Source organism: Gasterosteus aculeatus, chromosome 2, assembly GCF_964276395.1.
Source record: "Gasterosteus aculeatus chromosome 2, fGasAcu3.hap1.1, whole genome shotgun sequence".
Taxonomy (NCBI): domain Eukaryota; kingdom Metazoa; phylum Chordata; class Actinopteri; order Perciformes; family Gasterosteidae; genus Gasterosteus; species Gasterosteus aculeatus.
This window is the reverse complement of record NC_135689.1, coordinates 13,448,711-13,466,643: the sequence shown is the minus strand read 5'-3', so window position 1 is coordinate 13,466,643 and position 17,933 is coordinate 13,448,711. Positions and strand designations below refer to the sequence as shown.

At 44.3% G+C, this 17,933-nt stretch overlaps 2 protein-coding genes and 1 long non-coding RNA gene across 7 annotated transcripts in view; all 3 read right to left on the bottom strand.

Annotated features, from left to right (window-relative positions):
- Positions 1 to 3,616, bottom strand: part of kazna (kazrin, periplakin interacting protein a) — a 129,915-nt gene extending 126,299 nt beyond the window's left edge. For 2 of the 3 annotated variants that reach the window (XM_040192799.2, XM_078083952.1), the window contains exon 1: positions 3,075 to 3,550. In XM_040192799.2, the coding sequence (XP_040048733.2) occupies positions 3,075 to 3,150 (76 nt within the window). In that variant the 5' untranslated portion in view covers positions 3,151 to 3,550. Of the gene's footprint in view, positions 1 to 3,074 lie in introns of all 3 variants that reach the window. The other variant, XM_078083956.1, reaches the window with a different exon arrangement.
- A 3,526-nt stretch (positions 3,617 to 7,142) lies between these two features.
- prdm2a (PR domain containing 2, with ZNF domain a) lies at positions 7,143 to 15,326 on the bottom strand. 3 transcript variants are annotated; one of them, XM_040193270.2, is made up of 5 exons: positions 15,169 to 15,284; positions 14,818 to 14,899; positions 13,955 to 14,019; positions 9,412 to 13,676; positions 7,143 to 9,188 (listed from the first exon to the last, which is right to left on the bottom strand). In XM_040193270.2, exon 4 carries the CDS (start codon positions 13,605 to 13,607, stop codon positions 9,444 to 9,446), a length of 4,164 nt encoding a protein of 1,387 aa, XP_040049204.2. In that variant the 5' UTR covers positions 13,608 to 13,676; positions 13,955 to 14,019; positions 14,818 to 14,899; positions 15,169 to 15,284; the 3' UTR covers positions 7,143 to 9,188; positions 9,412 to 9,443. The 3 variants fall into 3 exon arrangements, with proteins under 3 accessions (XP_040049204.2, XP_040049203.2, XP_040049202.2); XM_040193269.2 differs by having other exon boundaries at positions 14,818 to 15,326; XM_040193268.2 differs by lacking the exon at positions 14,818 to 14,899 and having other exon boundaries at positions 15,169 to 15,296.
- A 375-nt stretch (positions 15,327 to 15,701) lies between these two features.
- LOC144384544 (uncharacterized) lies at positions 15,702 to 17,266 on the bottom strand. The gene is made up of 3 exons (XR_013451335.1): positions 17,077 to 17,266; positions 16,851 to 16,891; positions 15,702 to 16,199 (listed from the first exon to the last, which is right to left on the bottom strand). It is a non-coding gene; the product is annotated as an uncharacterized LOC144384544 (long non-coding RNA).
- Positions 17,267 to 17,933: the final 667 nt, after the last annotated feature.

Genomic DNA, 17,933 nt, shown 5'->3' with positions numbered 1-17,933 from the left:
GTGTGTGGAATCTGTGAGTGAGATGGAACCATAACACAAGTGGAAGCAGGGGAGGAATTAATCACTTCAAAGTAGACCCAAATATGTTCCACACCTGCAGTGGTCACATATTAAAACTTCAAATCACGTTCACCTCTGCTGAGCAGGGATTTACCAACGGTTTATTGACGTATTAAGGGGATTTTAAAGGGTAAAGTGATGGTAAGGAATGGAAAAGTATCAGCTAAACTGAAAATAGATGCTCTCATCATCAACCAACAACAAGTAGTCCTCAACCTCTATCAGTGACGTTCAATTCATCGTAGCTTCGGGGCAGTCCGATGTTTATTTCACACATTTGTCGGAAGCTCTGCTGACCTGAGTTGTCACACTGTAGACTAAAAATAAAGGGGGCAATGCATTTGTAGCTTCAAACAAAAAACTACACAACAGAGGTAAGCAATAATATTCCAAATCATGTTGGACATTAATCCTTTTACATACTGATTTATTTTAAGATTGAAAGGGGTTTGTTTTTGGAATTTGGGGCAATATAGCAGACATGAGAAACAGGAAGCTTTTGGTCGACAGCAGAAGGTGAGTTGTCAGAGCCAAAACATCTCAGGTCATTGTGAGGTGACATTATTGTCTCCAATACGTTTGCGCCATTCAATAATAAGCTTTTATGATTCCAGCTTCGGTTCAGGAATCATGCTCGACCTAAACGGACCAACCCTGAGTCACTGAGGACGTTTTCAAGAACACCAACTATTTTAAAGAACCGAGTTGTCCCGCTCCTCCAACAAACTGGAACATTGGCTACTGAGGGATTTTTGACAAGGCATCACAACACTGAACACAGAACCTATCAAACCACCGGTGGGGGAGTAGGAGAATTGTCGCAGGATTATGCACCTGGCAGCGAGTAAAAAAAAAAGAATCTGTCAAGTGTTATTCTACCAGGGAACCACCAGAAGGTTGTTAAAATTCAAGTCTTTGGGCAACACTCATGTAATGGGCTTTTTCTCTAAAACTCCGTGAGGCTTTAACATATAGCCGAGGGACTTCTGATCCAATGATGGGTGACAGCCAAAGATAACAAAAAAAATTCCCTGTGTAATTACTGTTCAGATATTGCCAGCATGCACTACTGTGGATTAGGCTTGCAGCAGCTCTGTAACAGTATGTAAGGTTGTTGCTAAAAATAGAAGGAAAAAAAAACACATCTCTTATTCACACAATTTGCAGCTTGCTCACTTTCTTGCCCCATCCTCTCCCTTACATTCTCCCCCCCCCCCCCCCCCCCCCTTCCCTTCCCTTCCCTCGCTTGCACATCTGAAATCACAGACGTGCAGCACCGGCTTCAAAGAGCATAGATAACTTGGGGAGCGCGAGAGTGACTGTAACTCAGCACAACGCACGCAGTGATAGCGTCAGTTTCACGACCAAAGGGGCGACATTGAGGTTTGGATTCGCACAGCACTGCCACCTTGTGCAGTGAGTGATCGGAAGCCATCGGAGGAGAGTCACTGCAAATGAGCTCCTCGGTTCGACTTCAAGTTGCCTTTAAGTTTGAAAGGAACAAAGCAACAGAGAAGGAAGAGAAGGATCCCCTGTGGCGATTTGAACGACTGAATATTCAGTGTCAGTGTAATTTGAATTACAACTAAAGACTCCAAAACCCGGCTCACAGAGAAACACTTCAAAAATGAAGCCATTCAAACATGTTGCTGTTCTGCAGCATGTCCTTGACAGAACTTCTCCAGGCCACAGGAAGGCTGTTGCTTTACTTTTGCAAAACGGCAGCCGGAAAGCAAAGCCTTTAGTCACAGATGAATGAGAACTCAAATCCCACGAGGTACGGCTCGACTCGATGCGAAAGAATAAGCTCGAGGTCCTCCTCGTGTGGCATTTCAGCTGAAGAAATACAAAGTTATTTTTGTACCGCAGTAGAGGAACATGGCTGCAGACACAGTGCAAGCATGTACATACAATCCCCTAAGACCCAACGCCTCTCATCAGGTCAGCCATGACCAAAGGGCGCCTTTGGAGCACCGTGACACTTTGCGACAGAACGGCCGAGTCAGATTGGGTCGTGCTGTCGGGTTTGATCCTGAGAAAATATATAAAAAAGCGACAACCCCTCAAAGCCCAAGCAAACAATTCACACTGACACAGATGCTGCATATTAGTGCCCACGAGCAGAGTTTGATAGCTTTAGGTGTCTGGCACCGACATTTCAGAGAATCCCTTCACACATTATGAAATATGACAGGAAGATGATGTCATTGCTAACTCTGAAGAGATTAAATCTACACAGCTGTACATAGCTGCATAGCATTTGTTGTGTTGCTGCACCATTTAACGTGGAAGCATCAGTGGGAATTTGTGAGTAAAATAAGCAAAATGGTTGCCTGTCATATTTTCCTTCGACTAAACAACTTCTTGTGGTTTTCCTTTTTAGACCTGTGGCATGTTGGGTAGGACAGAGAGGTTGGGTAAGGAGCGGATCCAAACATATGCAACGCAAGGTCCGCTCCTGCAAACCCACGAGCACCGAGAGCACACATTCTCACACCGCTGTCGTGCATGAGAGCAGTATCAAAGTCTGTCATCATTAACACGTCGCTGTGTCCAACTTGACTACAGTAGAAATGATTCAATGATGATGAATGCATTATGTCACTTTTCCTCGGACAGAAAAAAAAAACATGCAGCAAAGGTTTAGACACATTTTCTCATTCAATTCAATGAGAAAGCGTGCTTTTAAATGTTTCACAACAGGGAAGAATAACGCGAAAAAGAGAAACGGGTAGCATGCTTAACATTATTAAGAAACCTGGATGATACTCAATGATACAATATCAATTTCTATTTATTTTAATGTTTTTTGGTGAAACAAAATATTACAAAATATTAAGAAATACTTCTTCAACTCCCCCAACATAATGAATTTTGCTGCATTTAAATCTAGTCAGTCTAATTAACTGTCTAGCTAGGAAAAATCTTTAGAACCAAATTTTAAAAAAGAACACAGACTTCACTTATATCGTACCACTACCGCAACTTGGACGTCTGTAGCTGTTAACACTCACTGGCTTGCATGAGCTGACCCTGACGCCCGAACACCTGGGAGAAAGGGCTGCGGCTGCAGGTGAGCATCTCCTCCATGGCTGATCTTCGGGAGAGAAGAGGTCCTCCGCCTTTAGAGAGAGAGAGTGTGTGTGTGTGTGTTGGCACTGTGGCTCAGCCTCAGTGTGGAGGAGCGATCCTCTCACTCCAACCCCTCTCAACAGCTAAATTTGCCTCTTGAAGCCTTCTCCTCCCTGCTGCTTCCCCGCTGACTGCAGATCAGTCCTGCGCCTGGTTGCCTCTGATGCCGTCAGAGTTCGCTGTTTGCTCCCGAGCTGATGGGAGATCTGTGGTGGGTTGCTGTGCTCAGCCTGATCATCAGTGGTCTCTCTCATTGAGAGAGAGAGAGAGAGAGAGAGAGAGGGAGGGAGGGAAGGAGAGAGAGGGAGAAGGAGAGACAGAGTGATGAGAAGGCGATGCCTGCTGCAGAGAGGGACTCTCTTCCCTGCCGAAGTGCGAAGAGAGACGAGTGTGTGTAAGTGTGCGTAAAGCACATTTGAACAGTACACCGCTGCTGCTGCTTGTGGCTTTTCTCATATCGCTCTCTCTCTCTCTCTCTCTTTTCCCTCCCCTCGTTTGAATGCAGCCTGACTTTTCTATTGTGAGTTGCCAGGCATATGCATTGGAAAGGCATATGCATTGGGAAGGTGACAATATGCACAGTCAGATAAGCGCGCCAACATGTGACCTGGCCAGAAGACCCATTTGGAAAGTTCCTAGATGGCTGCTAGATGAACCCGCCAGAGAGGTGAAGCAAGTTCTCAAAACACAAAAAAGCCAAACATAGACACAAAGGAAAAGATGAACTGCCACAATCAACTTTGTTGCTCAGCCTGCCTGCAGCTGTGTAACTAAGAGCCAAAAGCGGGTCTCATCCCCGTCCCTGGGTTTTGAGCGGGTGCACTCCTCCACCCTTAATACTTTTTCTGTTTTCTCTTCTCTGTGATCTACAGTGTGCATTTTATGACTGTTCCTCCAGGATGATAAAGTTTGAGTTATTTCTGCCCTCCTTACTTCTTGACTTCAGGTATTATCTTCCAGACAGAGACCGAGGAGCATCCTGCGTCTCGCTATCTCTCACTGACACGCAAACAGTCAGGTGTATGCAGCTCTAATGCACCACTTTGCTTGTGCAGGCAAAAAATAAATTAAGTATACCCGCGAGTCTCGCTGAAAGAGAAAACTCAAAAACAGACGAGAACATCAGCTTCGAACTAAAGGGGCCAGCGGATCATTAAAAATGGATCCACATCCTTTATTAATGCCCTCATTACCATGTCTGTTCCGCTTCTAAACAGCATGCAGAGGAGGAAGAGGAGACTGGTACAAAAGGGCTTTTCCCCCAGTATGCTGTTAGCATTATTTCTGCTTGGAGTGGTTGGATACCTTTGTGATGCCAGAGACGGGTTCGTCTTCCCTTTGAACACTCGGCCTTATAGAAGTTATCGGCGGCGGCTCTATGAAAGGGATCTGCAAGCCTATATGGTTAAAGATTTGCATTTTGAAGGGGGAGATCTGGCAAAAAAAACATGCAATATGAAGTTTAATATTCAGAAAAGAGTTCATTAAACAGACACAGTGAAAATGATGTCGCTGTCAGGCTGAAGGAGCAACGCCAGAGACGGCGTGACTCAGCTCTTTGATCTGTCTTCCTCTGGAACATTGTGATCCTGACAAGTCTCTGTCCTCCTGTCACGCGCCGTTCATGCAAACTTAATCCTAACCTTTATCCAAACTTTACTTGCTTTTAATTTTTTTTGCATTTCCACAGATCAGATACAGGGCAAACCTCAAACCCACCCAACTGCAAGGTACCAAAAAAAATACAATTTGTCTCACGCTATTTTACTGGATTCAGTGCAGAATGTGTATTTTCTTGCCAAAGCTTCGATAAAACTGACAAAATCAACGACAGGCAGCTCAAAGGTTTCTCCTCAGTCTTCTGGGATGAATGTTTTTGTTTTCCATCATCTCTGATCACGCTTCCTCACTCCTCTTCATGACTTCCTGTGAGAATTCAACATAGCCCTGGGCTAAGAGCACGAGCTGCGTCGAGCATACAAATGCAGCCTCTCTGTTTGAGGTTATAGCTTGTGAGCGCTGGGAGAAACTCTACCTCGGGGCCGTGCTTCGCCGCTCCAGGTACACTGGCACGACTCCTAACTATGTGAAAAATGTGAAAAATCATCTGCCAGCCACCGCTAATTAAAAAGAACATGAAGCCTGGTCCCTCGTTTCCAGAGACTTGACTTTTATAACGATTAATAAAGGATTAAAGAATCTTTTTTTATATACAGAATCTGAAGAGCATCTGACAGCTTCTGTTTTTCTTTTTATTCAACTGCAAACTTTACGCTTGTGTGTGTTCTCTTTAATTGATTATGTATGTATTATGTATATATATATATATATATATATATATATATATATATATATATATATATATATATATATATATATATGCCGGGGCTGGGAACTTGTCTGAGAGAGACAAAAGATAAACAAACTGCCGGTGATGATTTTCCCCCAAAGAGCTCAACGCTTCTGAAGAGTGAAAATAAAAGCTTCACCCGGGAAAGAAGAAAACCCACAAGCCATCACATAAGACCGGATACCAGCCCCATTCACCTGCTGCTACTGGGTTTTGCATTTGATTACAGTTTATGCCTATAACCATGACACAAGGGGATCAGGGGGATTGCTTTGATAGCTCAGTGTCACAGAAAGGAAAATTCATGTTTTTAGTTTTTATTAGATCCATATATTAGAAGATAAAAAATTGTGCATCACTGGCAATATGAGAATTGAAGTCATGCCCGGTGCAGTGCCTCTCGCCAAACCATGCAATTTATGCAGAGTCTTCATCTATTAATGAACAAAGCGTGAGCTGTACTCTTGGACCCGGTCTATGCAGACAGACTAAGCCGTTCGTTTAGTTTCACTGAATCAAAGTCAACCTACGAGTAATAATCAAAAAGGGATAAAGTGCACTCTAAAGGCTTCAGCGGTGCGAAGATGTCTCCTCTGATGCGGGTGTGTTTTAAATTAAATGTACCACTGCAGAATTTGAAGATTAGCAAACAACTAATCAAATGGGCAACAGAGTGAGATTGGTTAAAAGTCATGTCCTTTTCACAACCCAATTTACAGCCAGTGGACGCAGGTGTTTTGGTTTATTGGTCTTATTTCGTGCAGATTATGTTGGGAATCACAGCAGATACTTGGCCACTTTTTCATTTACAGCCTAACAGCACATCTTTATTTTTTTACCAGCAAACTACTTCTCTGCTACTCTTTTTACTTTCTCAGTTGCTTCACCACCAACAGCTAACTTTGCTAATTAGACCTTTCCCAGATAAATAGTGCTGGTGCGGATTAGTTTTCCTGAGAGGCGCGGGGCTCTTTGGAGACGGTTCTTAGTGTAAGCTCCAGCTGAAAGGCGTGCAGATACATTTTGATGCAAGTACTTTGGCATTTCTAGTTTCACTTTTCGCTTGATTCATCATTTTTTTTATGTGAGGTCATTTGCAGTATCATGTTGCGCAACCATTTTTTGTAAATATTAAATACAAAAACGGGACACAGTTGACAGCTGCTCCAAATAAAGATTCACTGCTTTCCCAGAAGAAAAGTCAAAGACTGGATTCTTTGCGTTTTCTTTTGATACCAACCATTATTTTACTGGTGATTGAAAACAATGCTTTAAAATAGGGCAGAAACATCCATGGGTATGTATTATCTAACAGAAGGGCTGCAGTTGCATTACAAAATCCACTCTAATAAATCGACTGCTCCGCAGGTTGAAATAAGGAAAGTGTGCCACCACCTGGACATTTTATTATTTTTCCAGTAAGACTGGCAATCTTGTTTCAAATTGTGTTGAAATGGTTAAAAAGTTAATGAATATTAACTGAATAGAATTCAGTAACTGAATATTTGGTATAATATCCCGACATGACACGACAGACATTAAGAATTGAACAACAAATTGATTCATTGGATTTTTGTACTGAAGAAAGTTTCACACAAACTTTGTCATCTTAACATTCTCCATTTATTTTAAACACACGCTTTGAAAAACTTTAGTGCAAATCATACAAAGGATCTGTTGAGACATTGATTACATGATTTTAAATTATTAATAAATATATACACTTTGAAATGCTACAAGCACTTTTCACAGTTAAATAACAGTCTACCCAAACCGTCCTGTACATCCTCAACACATATTACCAGAGAGGGTTAAAAAGGCAAAATGTAAAACAGAGGAACCATTATAATTCCCCTCTCTCTCTTTCTCGCGAATAGGCCATTGTCAAGTTTTAGTTTGCCAAAACATCATGATAATCATAATTAAATAAGTACCCTGTATAGCACTAGCTCTCCAAACTAGCAGCACATAAAACATTTAAATCAAAACAGAATTTATCACACTCACATTTTGAGATTAGTGACCACCAGCCACAAACGTTCCGTACGTCTTCACGGGGTTCCAGCATTACGTTTCCATTTTGTGATTTATACCGTACACATGGAATTAATTATTAACACTTCACACAACAAACTGCTGGCAATAGATTAGGCGCAATGATGACAAGCGTGAACGGTACAGAGACCCAAACAGACTAATTCTCACATGACTATTGAGGGGAATAAATACTCACATGGAAATATGTAAAAGCCTGTAAGGAAACTGGACTACAGTACATATTTCAAGATTTCAGAGAAAACCCTGTGAGGCCAAAACTGAAGTTCCTCTCCCGAAGCTGTTCAGAATGAAATTATTAAGTTGTGTAGAAATGGGAATGATGTATCCAGGCTGTTCAGATGATACACTACTTCTGTTTGCAGCTGCAGTGTCAACAAATCAAACTGTTTCCCAATAGTAGAAAATGGGTTTGTGGTGCCTTATAAACTCAACTCGAAGTCTAACGTATGAGATGAGGCTACTATCTGTTTTGAAATTCCATATGGGCGAAACACCAAACTAGTTTAATGGTCATCCATCCAATTTATGCCACATTTAGTTGTATTATATACATGTGATGGCACAAATTTACCAATGTCACATTCACACAAAACACAGACTTTTTAATTGTAATCAAGAGGGATGATAACCATAACAAGACAGATTGTTACAGGTGGCTTGTAGCCATAGTTACACTGTATAATAGAGCTGTGATTTTGAACCCCCCCACCATCCTATTGGGATCGCTGGAGTGCAAGCAATCATTGCCTTAGTTATTACCGCTTGTGCCTAATCATTGTCCAATGTGCTCCAGGCACTGTGGCTTTTCTCTTCACTCCCGTCAGACTGACTCTCAAAAACACACGCAATAAAATCTATCTGAGGTCTAAATATACAGCTAGTGCGAGCAAAACAATGTAAAAACCTTCTCCAGTCTAAAACATGTGTAGGTAGGTTTCGTTTCTTCCTACTTTTTTTCCTTTACAAAGATCTGGCGTGTTACTTTTGTGATGTGTTACTTTTAACCATGTAGTCTTGCATTTAGATCACCCTTAACTCCCTTATCACGTCAGTTATTGTCATTAGACCTTGAGAGCATCGTCAGAGGTTCAAGCGTATTCGCAATAACATATCCATCCCAATGAATGTAGCCGTAGAACAAGCATGCAGTAAGAGTTTAAACCAAAAGGAAAAACAACGTATAAGAAAAAGTGCAATTGCATGCTGAGAATGATTGCCAGCTGCTATCCTCTCTGCAATTTGTTTTCTTTTTTGAAATCAAAAAGTAGTAAATGAGCAGGCTTCAAGCTCAATTCCTCCCACTTCCTCTCCAATTTGTGACATGTAGCAGTCAGATTAACTTCAAAGTGCAAATCCAAGCTGTTGACAGGAATTTCATGTAATCAAGGAAGAATATTTAAAAAAAAACCTCCCAAGCTAAAAGCATTCAAATACTCAGTTGAATACATCCACTCACTGCAGTATCCGTAGAGATCCGTTTTTTTTATCCGTCTTCATTATACAGCAAGATGGAAACCGGGCGTCGCCCTTGTGATTAGCAGCTTTGCATCGCTATGAGAGAGTGAGAGGAGCTCCGCACAGCAGGGTCCTGAGACAACAAAAGATATACTGCAGAAGATATATACATGAGGGTTCAGCCTGCCCGCTAATCATTTCATGTTTTCTTTATTACCCATACAACAACAGCTAGTTCAATAGTACCCATCGAATCCGGACCCTGTGTACTGCAGGTCTTTGCTAAGTACTCAATGTTTGTTTGCACCACATCCCTAGATTATCATTAGGATCACACTCAAATGTGCTGTGACTACCTGATGGCCGCTGGTGGCCTGCCGAGGAGCCTTCAGGTGGTGGGAGTTGGCTCAGAGCTGCCGGTGGCGGCTCTGCTGACGAATTGCGCTCGGCTCTGGGTGGGAAGCAGCTCATCCTTCTGTGGCGCCGCCTGTTGCTGCTTCACTATGGTGATTTTAATGGGGAGCCCTTTGACGCCGTGCTGCACTCTGGTGTACTGCCGCATTGAGGGGTTGAAAGTGCGAACCACGGGGGGTTCATTCAGCGCGGGCGTCTCTGGTTTTGGTTGCGTGCTCTCCTTTATGATTATTTTACTTCTTTTGCTCGAAAAGACGGCCTGCACGGGCAGGATGGCGGGTCTTTTGGCAGGCCCCGAACTGGCTGAACTCTGCAGTCTTGTTTTGTGACGAGGCGAGGATTGTTGCTTCTCTTCCACCCTTCTACGCTGGTGTCCATCGTTTTCCTTTGTCACAGAAATTCCCCCGTCCTTCCTCTTCTTCCCCTCTTTCGGCTTCTTGGGGCAGACGGCCATGTGTTTGGTCCGGCTGCGGCGCATTGTGAACTCCCTGCTGCAGTGCGGGCAGACAAAGACCTCCTGTGGCTCGTCCACACGTGCAGGGGACATCTTATTGGACGAAGGGGCGGATTTGTTCCGCTGCGGCATGACCCTTTGGGCCAATTTCTTCTTCCTTTTCTTCAGCACCTTGAACTTGACTTTAACTGGTGAGTCTTGGCTGGGTTTGGACCGGTTGGGTCTGTTGGAAGCGTTTAGTCCGTTGGTGGTGTTAGTGGTGGACAAAACTCCATTTTGAGTTTTTGCAAAGTGGCGCAGAGGGATGGGATTCCTTTTGGGCGTGTATCTCCTTTTATCACTGGCATTTGCACAAGCCAGGATGTGCTTGTGCAACTCTGGCATGTTGTCGAAGCTCTTCCCACACTTTGTGCATCGGATAGCCGTGCTAAAGGTCTGCGGGATGTTGTGGGTGGTGAAGTTCGTGGCCGAAGCCACAGAGCCAGCGGGTGATCTGTTATGGTATGGAAACGGAGGGGGCTTAAAGCTGGGATAGTGTTGGTTAATGCCAAGACGGACATCGGGCCCCTTGACTTTGACTCCGTCCGATGCCAGGATTTTTATCGTTGTAAGCAGTTCGTCTGCAGCCACGTCCACTACATTTTCCTCCTTTTTCACCAGTTTCTCGGGTTCCTCCGCAGCATCCGTGCGGTCTTTTATTGAGTTATTGTAGTTCTGAGGTCTTAGTTTACCCTTTTCTTCTTCTGTGTAGGTACACTGCTGTCCGGGATGTAATTCATCCTGATGCTGTTTCAGATTACAGAGATAGACAAATTCCTTTGTGCACGCACTGCAAACATAACTCCTGCCGACACCGTGGAGGCTCGATCGATGATCGAGCAAAGCGGAGGGTTTGCTGAAGAGCAGCACGCAGAACTCACATTTGTAGGGCCATTCATCAGCATGGTCTCCCACATGATGGCCCAGTTCTTTCATTGAATGGAAAAGCCGATCGCAGACGTTGCAGATGAAATTCTTGGTGAAATTCTGCTCTTGAGCGTCGCTCAGCGTGCTGTCTGAGGACTCGTCCTCTGAAGCTTGTTCCAGAGAAGTTGAAGTGTTGGAGGAGGAGATTTCGGGGAGGGAAACGGTGCCGTCAGCCGCTTCCTCCTCTTTCACTGATGGGGGCTTCGCATTAACAACAAGCTCTGGGTCGAGACTTGATTCCCCCACAGCAGGACAATCAGATATCCCTGAGGCGTCAGTGGCGGATAGAGTTACCGATTCTGCAATGGAGGACATCAGCATAGAGGGGCCCAGAGTTTGAGGGTTGGGCGCCGATACAATCTCTTGCTGTTCCATCTGATTGACGACCATCGGTGCTAGAGACTCAGCAGCCGGAACCACTCTCCCCGGGGCTTCGAGGGCTATGTTGCACTCTATCAACACGGTGTTGCTGGTTATATTATACGAACTAATGAGGGAGTCATTTATAGATGCTGTGGGCGTGAATGACTGTTCTGACATAGGATTGGACTCAACCAAAGGCTGGTTGAGAGCTATTTGATCACAGAGAAAAACGTTCCCACGTAGATTTAGAGTTGGGTCGAGGGACTGGGAGAGAGCTACAGGCTCTGTGGAATCTGTAGTAGCAAATGCTGTAGCTAAATCACACTCTGAAAAGTTGAATGCATTTTCCGTGCAGATGACCAGGGGCTCGGGAGACATATCAGGGGCTAGTAACTGGATTGGTTGGATTGGAGCGTTTGAAATGTTCGATGGTGCCAAAACTGTTATTAATGAAGAAGCAGTAGGTAGCACAGTGTGTGATACGGGGGAAGCGAATGCTATGGTACAGGGTGAAGCTGGTTGCAAGGCAACAGGGGTAAGGGATGCTGTTGATGGAGTCAGAGAACCGGATGGAAGTGCGAGCCCGTAAACGAGTCCCTCAGCCATGGACTCCATTGGGGTCATCACATCTGGACCTGTAAGTATTGTGAAGTCTGTGACTAAAGGATTCCCTAGGCTTACATTTTGCTCACCAACATGTATTAAGGCCGTCTCCGCCATGCATGCATCAAATTTCCCTGCTTTCAAAACTGCTCGTGAAACTAAATCCAATGTCACTTCAGATTTAACTAGGGTGCTCTTTTGTAAGCTCAAATCCAGCACTGCCTCAGCTAGGGTTAACTCTTCGTTTCTTTTGACCGTATTGGAGAGATCCAGCGGTTGCTGGTTACAGGAATTACCGCCGGCCGCGGGGGGCCAACTCTCTGTCGAGACGGGCTTCACGGCCGGCTCCTCCGATGGCGTTTGCGTTGGGTCATCTTTCACAGTGGCTGTTTGCTGCACAGGTTGAGTCTCTACCTGCCCTGTGCTCACTGCATCACCACCTCCACCATCTGCCGTTTCGTCTTTGGATGTTGGGCTTTGCTGAGGAGAGCTCGGTGGAGAGCCAGTCCTTCTCTTGAACCTTCCCGTTCCAGCCGCCAGAACAGACAGGGAGACGGGGGAACAAGGCTTCTGGGCGTCCGCTATGAGGGCAAGTGTAGGTTTAAGGCCATCCTGTTTCTCTAGGAGCTGCTTTAGCTTCGGAGACAGGAACACAGTTCTCTCCTTCTGCCCAACCGTGGCCCCGGTATTCTGAGGGAGTAGATTCTCTATTAAAGAAGACACGAGTGAGGATGACGAAGAAGGCGCCGCCCCCTCAGACTCCAGTTCAGTTTTAATTTGAGGTAAAAGAGGTGGGGTTGCAGTTCTTCTCCTAACCTGCGGTTGACCAGGTATGTCTTTGCTTGCAACTGAATCTGCATTTAAAACCTGGCTGATTTGGGCCGTGTGTAGAATCAGGGCATCCAGTCCAACTAGGGATGAAGAACCAGAAGGAATCTCGGATGCTTCACAGCTACTGACTGTACTTGTTGACACTATCTTACCATCGATATAGAAGCTGAGATTCTCTGAGATATTGCTAGAAACATCTAGCATGTAATGTTCTGTGCACACCACGTCATTCTCCAGAACAGCAGCAGGTTCGCTATTATCCCCGACCTCCGTTTCCTGTTGAGAAGGTTCAGGGAGCATTTTCTGAAGATTTTCCTCTTGGGCCAGCTGGCTTTTTTCTTCACGTGTGACCTGCAGGTGCTGCTCGTGCATCCTGCGCTCATGGCGTCTCTTTTTGGTCTGTGTAGTGAACATCTTTTCACAGTACTTACAAGCATGACGCCCTTCTAATACTCCCGGTCTGTCTGGCAGAGCGCCGAGGTCACCGGGCGACACAACGGAAGTATTAGAGGTAGCGGGGGATGAAGAATCAAACTGCACGACTGAGCCTCCTGAATCCGGAAGCTTTGTCTTCTCCTGCTGCGACTGAGACATGTTGCTCTCATGGCTTTTGTATGCGGGTGCCTCGTGGTTCTCCAAAGCATGAGTGTGCGTGTGTTGTTCTAAGCCCTGTTTGCTGGTAAATTGTCCCTCACAGTGCAGGCAGGGAAAAGAGTTCCTGCCTCTTTCAGTATCCTGATCGGCGTGTTTGTGAATATCAGGGAACGGTGCCTTAACCATGTCTGGCTGCATGTTAGTTTCCTCTTGATTAATGTCATCTTCGTTCTCCTCGTCCTCCTCTTCCTCCTCCTCCTCCTCACCTTCATCCAGATCTTCATTGGTGCCAATTTCAGAGATGTATAAGTGAGGAGAGTCCTCCATATTTTGTGGAGGTTGTATCCAGCTCACTGAAGGAAGACTGTCACACGGGACTTCTGAAAGCTGTCACACCTGTTGAACAGATAAAGACGTTATCGTCATTCAGCACTTAGTAGTACTAAGAGCAGTACTAACAGTATACTTGTTCATTAGCAAACATCATATTTTCATTTTTTTATCTAAATACTGTACATCATAACTCAATGTTGTTCTTGTCATATTCAGACCATTTTCTATTGGTTCAGACAAATTGCATTACTTGTTGTACTTACATTACTTACTTCAGTGTTTAAAGAATGAACGAGTGACATTAAAGTAGTATATAGAGAATTTGTATCAAACCATCTTACCATTTTAATGATCAATGCAGAGTTGGAAACATGCTTGTTTGTCAGATGAGCACAGGCTTTTCTTTCTGTTTGACAAAGACGACAGCAAAGCAAAGGCTTTAAAAACCCGCAAGGCCCATTCCATCATATAGCGTGACACCTGAGGAGCACACACTGAGCAGTGTGGCATTAGCACAACACAGTGTACTTTACCTCCACGTTTGGCTGCGGATTAAAACAATGAATTTGTTTGCTAATGTAACTAAAGCAGAGTGGTTACATTATGTTGTATGTACGTATTTGTATTAATGGCTGAGCGTGTTAAATGCAGTAAGTGTTTCCTTTTTATCTGATGGTTGACCCGAAACAACGAATGGTAGAGTTGCCTTACTACAATACACACCTCAATCGCTGGCATTTTTTAAATAGCCCACTTTGCAATAACGAACATGAAGTGGTAAAAACATCTGGTGGGAGAGAATGGAAGGCCCACCAGATGTTGTCATCCACCTGCTTCCCCTCGCGAAAAGCACCAGCTCTTGTAGCATCACAAATCTATTTGACCAAATCATTTCTTCGATTATTCTTTTCTATAACCGGTATCTCTCGTGTTGTATCGTCGCTGTTGGACAAATAAAAACAAAACCAATCACGACGAAACGGAATCGAGATGTTGTTCCAACATGGGCCTCATTTAACGTAACGTGAGGATTTTTAGAGGCGGTTTCGTAATACTAACTTCCATTTCAATTCATCTGCACTAAAATACAACCACCGACTTGGCTGTCTGCCAAAACATACGTTTAAAAGAATATACGAACATCAGAAGGACGCGTCTTTTTCATTTGATCTTTTCAACTGGGATCAGCCCGTCGCTGCTTCACCTGGTTTGATGACGCTGTCCCTGCACCATTGCTAGCTGGTCACACATCACGTCGTCACATTACGGCTCTCCTGCCGAGGCTACTGAAAACAAAAAGGTCAACTGGCTTTCAGTGAAATAGCCCCACTCGGGTCGTGCGACGAGGAAAACCCCAAACCGAATCGAAACCTTAGAAAGAGTCTCGAGGCTACAGTTAAGTAACGTTATGGGGAATCAGCTGTTATCGCTGTCGGAGCGTTTGACAATGCACTGCTAGCTGCGATGCTAGCTCGCTAGCTCCGGCTACGTTGCGAGTAGGATGTCCGGCACTGTCCGTTTAGGCAAATCTGCACGTAGCAGGTTCTGTACGTACGTGTTCCGAAACAAACTGTCGAAGAACGTTTTGAAATATTCCTCTCCTGCAGGTTGTGTACAGTAGAGTGGAGTTTTTTCCGTTCCCCAACGTACCAACATGATTATGACGTTTTGATTGGTCAGCGGATGTGGGTGTCAAATTTGAACCAATCAGGGGCAGGATTGTTGAGGCATGAAAAAAAAGGAAAAGAAACACCACGCCAAAGGCAACTGTCATCTGCGAGTCCGACGAAAGTGAGACGATTGGTGCACCATAAGTCAATTATTTCATTAAAATGTGCGGATCTAACGTTAATCCCGTCGGCCATGTATTATGGATATTCATCTGAGATTATGCAAAACATGCCCACCGGCTAGTTTCATTCGACTTTTGCATCAATACAAAACTATTAAGGGAATAGAATTAGCTTTAAATTGCACAACAACACTGGGAGCCAGGCCCCTTGACCCGGTTTAGGCCTACAGTTTAACACTTAGGGTTTGGAGTTTTTTTTATTTTGATCATCTAAAACTTATTCATATTACCGAAGATACATTTATTTTAAATGATCCGAATACATGTATACCATTTTCAAAGTAAAAGTGTTAACAAAAACGCACTAACTTTATTACACACTTTATTACATTATACAGGTACAAACTGTACCTGCAGTGTACTAAGAAGGCCAGTAGAGGACGCAATGCAATACAGTCTCAATTTAAAGTTGGTTGAATATAGGCTAGAGTAACTGGACATTGTTGATTCTGTTTTCCAGCTGTTGAGACAAAAAGGGTTGTATGTGGGCATTGTGCAGCACATGGGTGGTGCACATCCATGGTATGTCTCTTGTAGCAGGTTGTATGTGGGCATTGTGCAGCACATGGGTGGTGCACATCCATGGTATGTCTCTTGTAGCAGGTTGTATGTGGGCTCAGTGGTGTTCCACTACACGCTCGACTTCTGGCAGCCTCAATGAAAGATGATTAGCGACGGGCCTCCCTCTCCAAAGGCTCTTCTCCATCTCTGTATTTTAGATGCAGCCTCCCGGTCTGCTGACACAGCGTGCTGTGTTAAACCTACGTCAACTTGGGCAACAAACTTTTAAACAGTATAACATTCCAGCACATAGTTGATCTAATTTCAAGGCCAGCATGATTATGTTTATTTATAGCTTGTCATAGTGTGTCACTCTGCACGCTCAAGGCTCCTGAATGTCTTACGCAGTTGATGGCAATCGCAGCTGTGGCATCATGATCACCATTGGGTGTACTGGTCGTATACCATAACAGATGGACACATACGTAAGCAGGTGCTGAACGCCTGGTAGTCATTTCACACACATGGCTAAGCAGTCCAAGTCTGTCATAAAGTAAGTATGTATTTTTCTAAATCTGAAAGCAAGTCATTACAAATGAGGCTTCATCAGATGACAAATTGAACTCCCTAACGATAGATGGCGAGTAAGGTACGGTAAGGTACGCGGCTTCCACACATCACGATGCATCCTCTTAATTCAGTCAGTCAAGCAAGCCTTACCAGGTTTGACTGCATAAATAAACCAGGTGCTGTTTGATTTTATTCATAAAGGACTAAAAGCTCAATGAGACATTTTAACAGGCATAATAAACCTAAAGCATTGAGTATCGATACATGTACGATATATATGCATATAGTGTATATGTAACATATCAATACTGTACCTGTGTCTAAATAGGATGTTTCATTGACTTGTGTTTTTGACCTGCAAAAATGAAATTAATAAAAATGAAAAAGTAAAATGCAGTAAAATGCATATATATATAAATATATAGAAACAGGAATCACAGGAAACCGAGTGATAAGGAGAGAAGCTGAGACAAAGTGTGCCCCAGATTACTTGCATGGTATCATACACACACACACACATACACAAACAAACTTACCTACCATGCAAATATTACCCCAAAGTCCAAAAAGCTCAGTTCCCCCTGTCACCGCTGCGCACACACATACTCTGTAAGAGAAGCAGTCTGACCCCCGTGAACAGCATGCCATATGTATACGGGGATATTGTGGATACCCGCTTGCATACCACACCCCCCCCATCTCCTCTTTCACTGACCCTCTGCTGCCACACTGTCACACACACAAGCAGATTCAGCTATTCCTTGCATTATGCATGCCGTGTCTGACCATACACTGCTCCCGTCCCCCCAACTTCATTCCCCTTCCTCACGCCACCACTCCCACCCCCAGCCACCCTCACCAAAGCGCCCACCTGTCAGCGGCCCTCCGGGCCCACGGGCTGACACTTATCTCGCGACGGCGAAAGCTCGCTGCACTCCACAGGCTGGACATGTGGCGCTCCCGGCGCACACGCGGACCCACACTCCGCTACTCCAATCACAGTAGGCATTCATGTCAACTCCATGAGATGAACAGTGCAGAGTGCAGACGTAAACTAATGACACGCACACGGAGGTAACGGCTCCATGTTTACACCAGTGTCTCGTCATGTATACAACACTCGTGCTTTGTTTCCTTCCATGACTTCTTGCAAATTTAAACAAAACATCCCCTTAACTAGACATTTTACTCATTTTTTAGAGATCGAAACCAAAATACATGGCAGTTGATTGATTTAACACTAACATGATGGTAAAGAGCGGCTGAGGCCTCCAGGATTTGTGCACATGTTCATGCACAAATCCTTTTATCAGGTTACAATCCCAACAGCTAAAATTGTTTAGCTGTTAAATAAGTACCAACTGCTTTCCAACCGATACAAATGACTACCAGAGTAA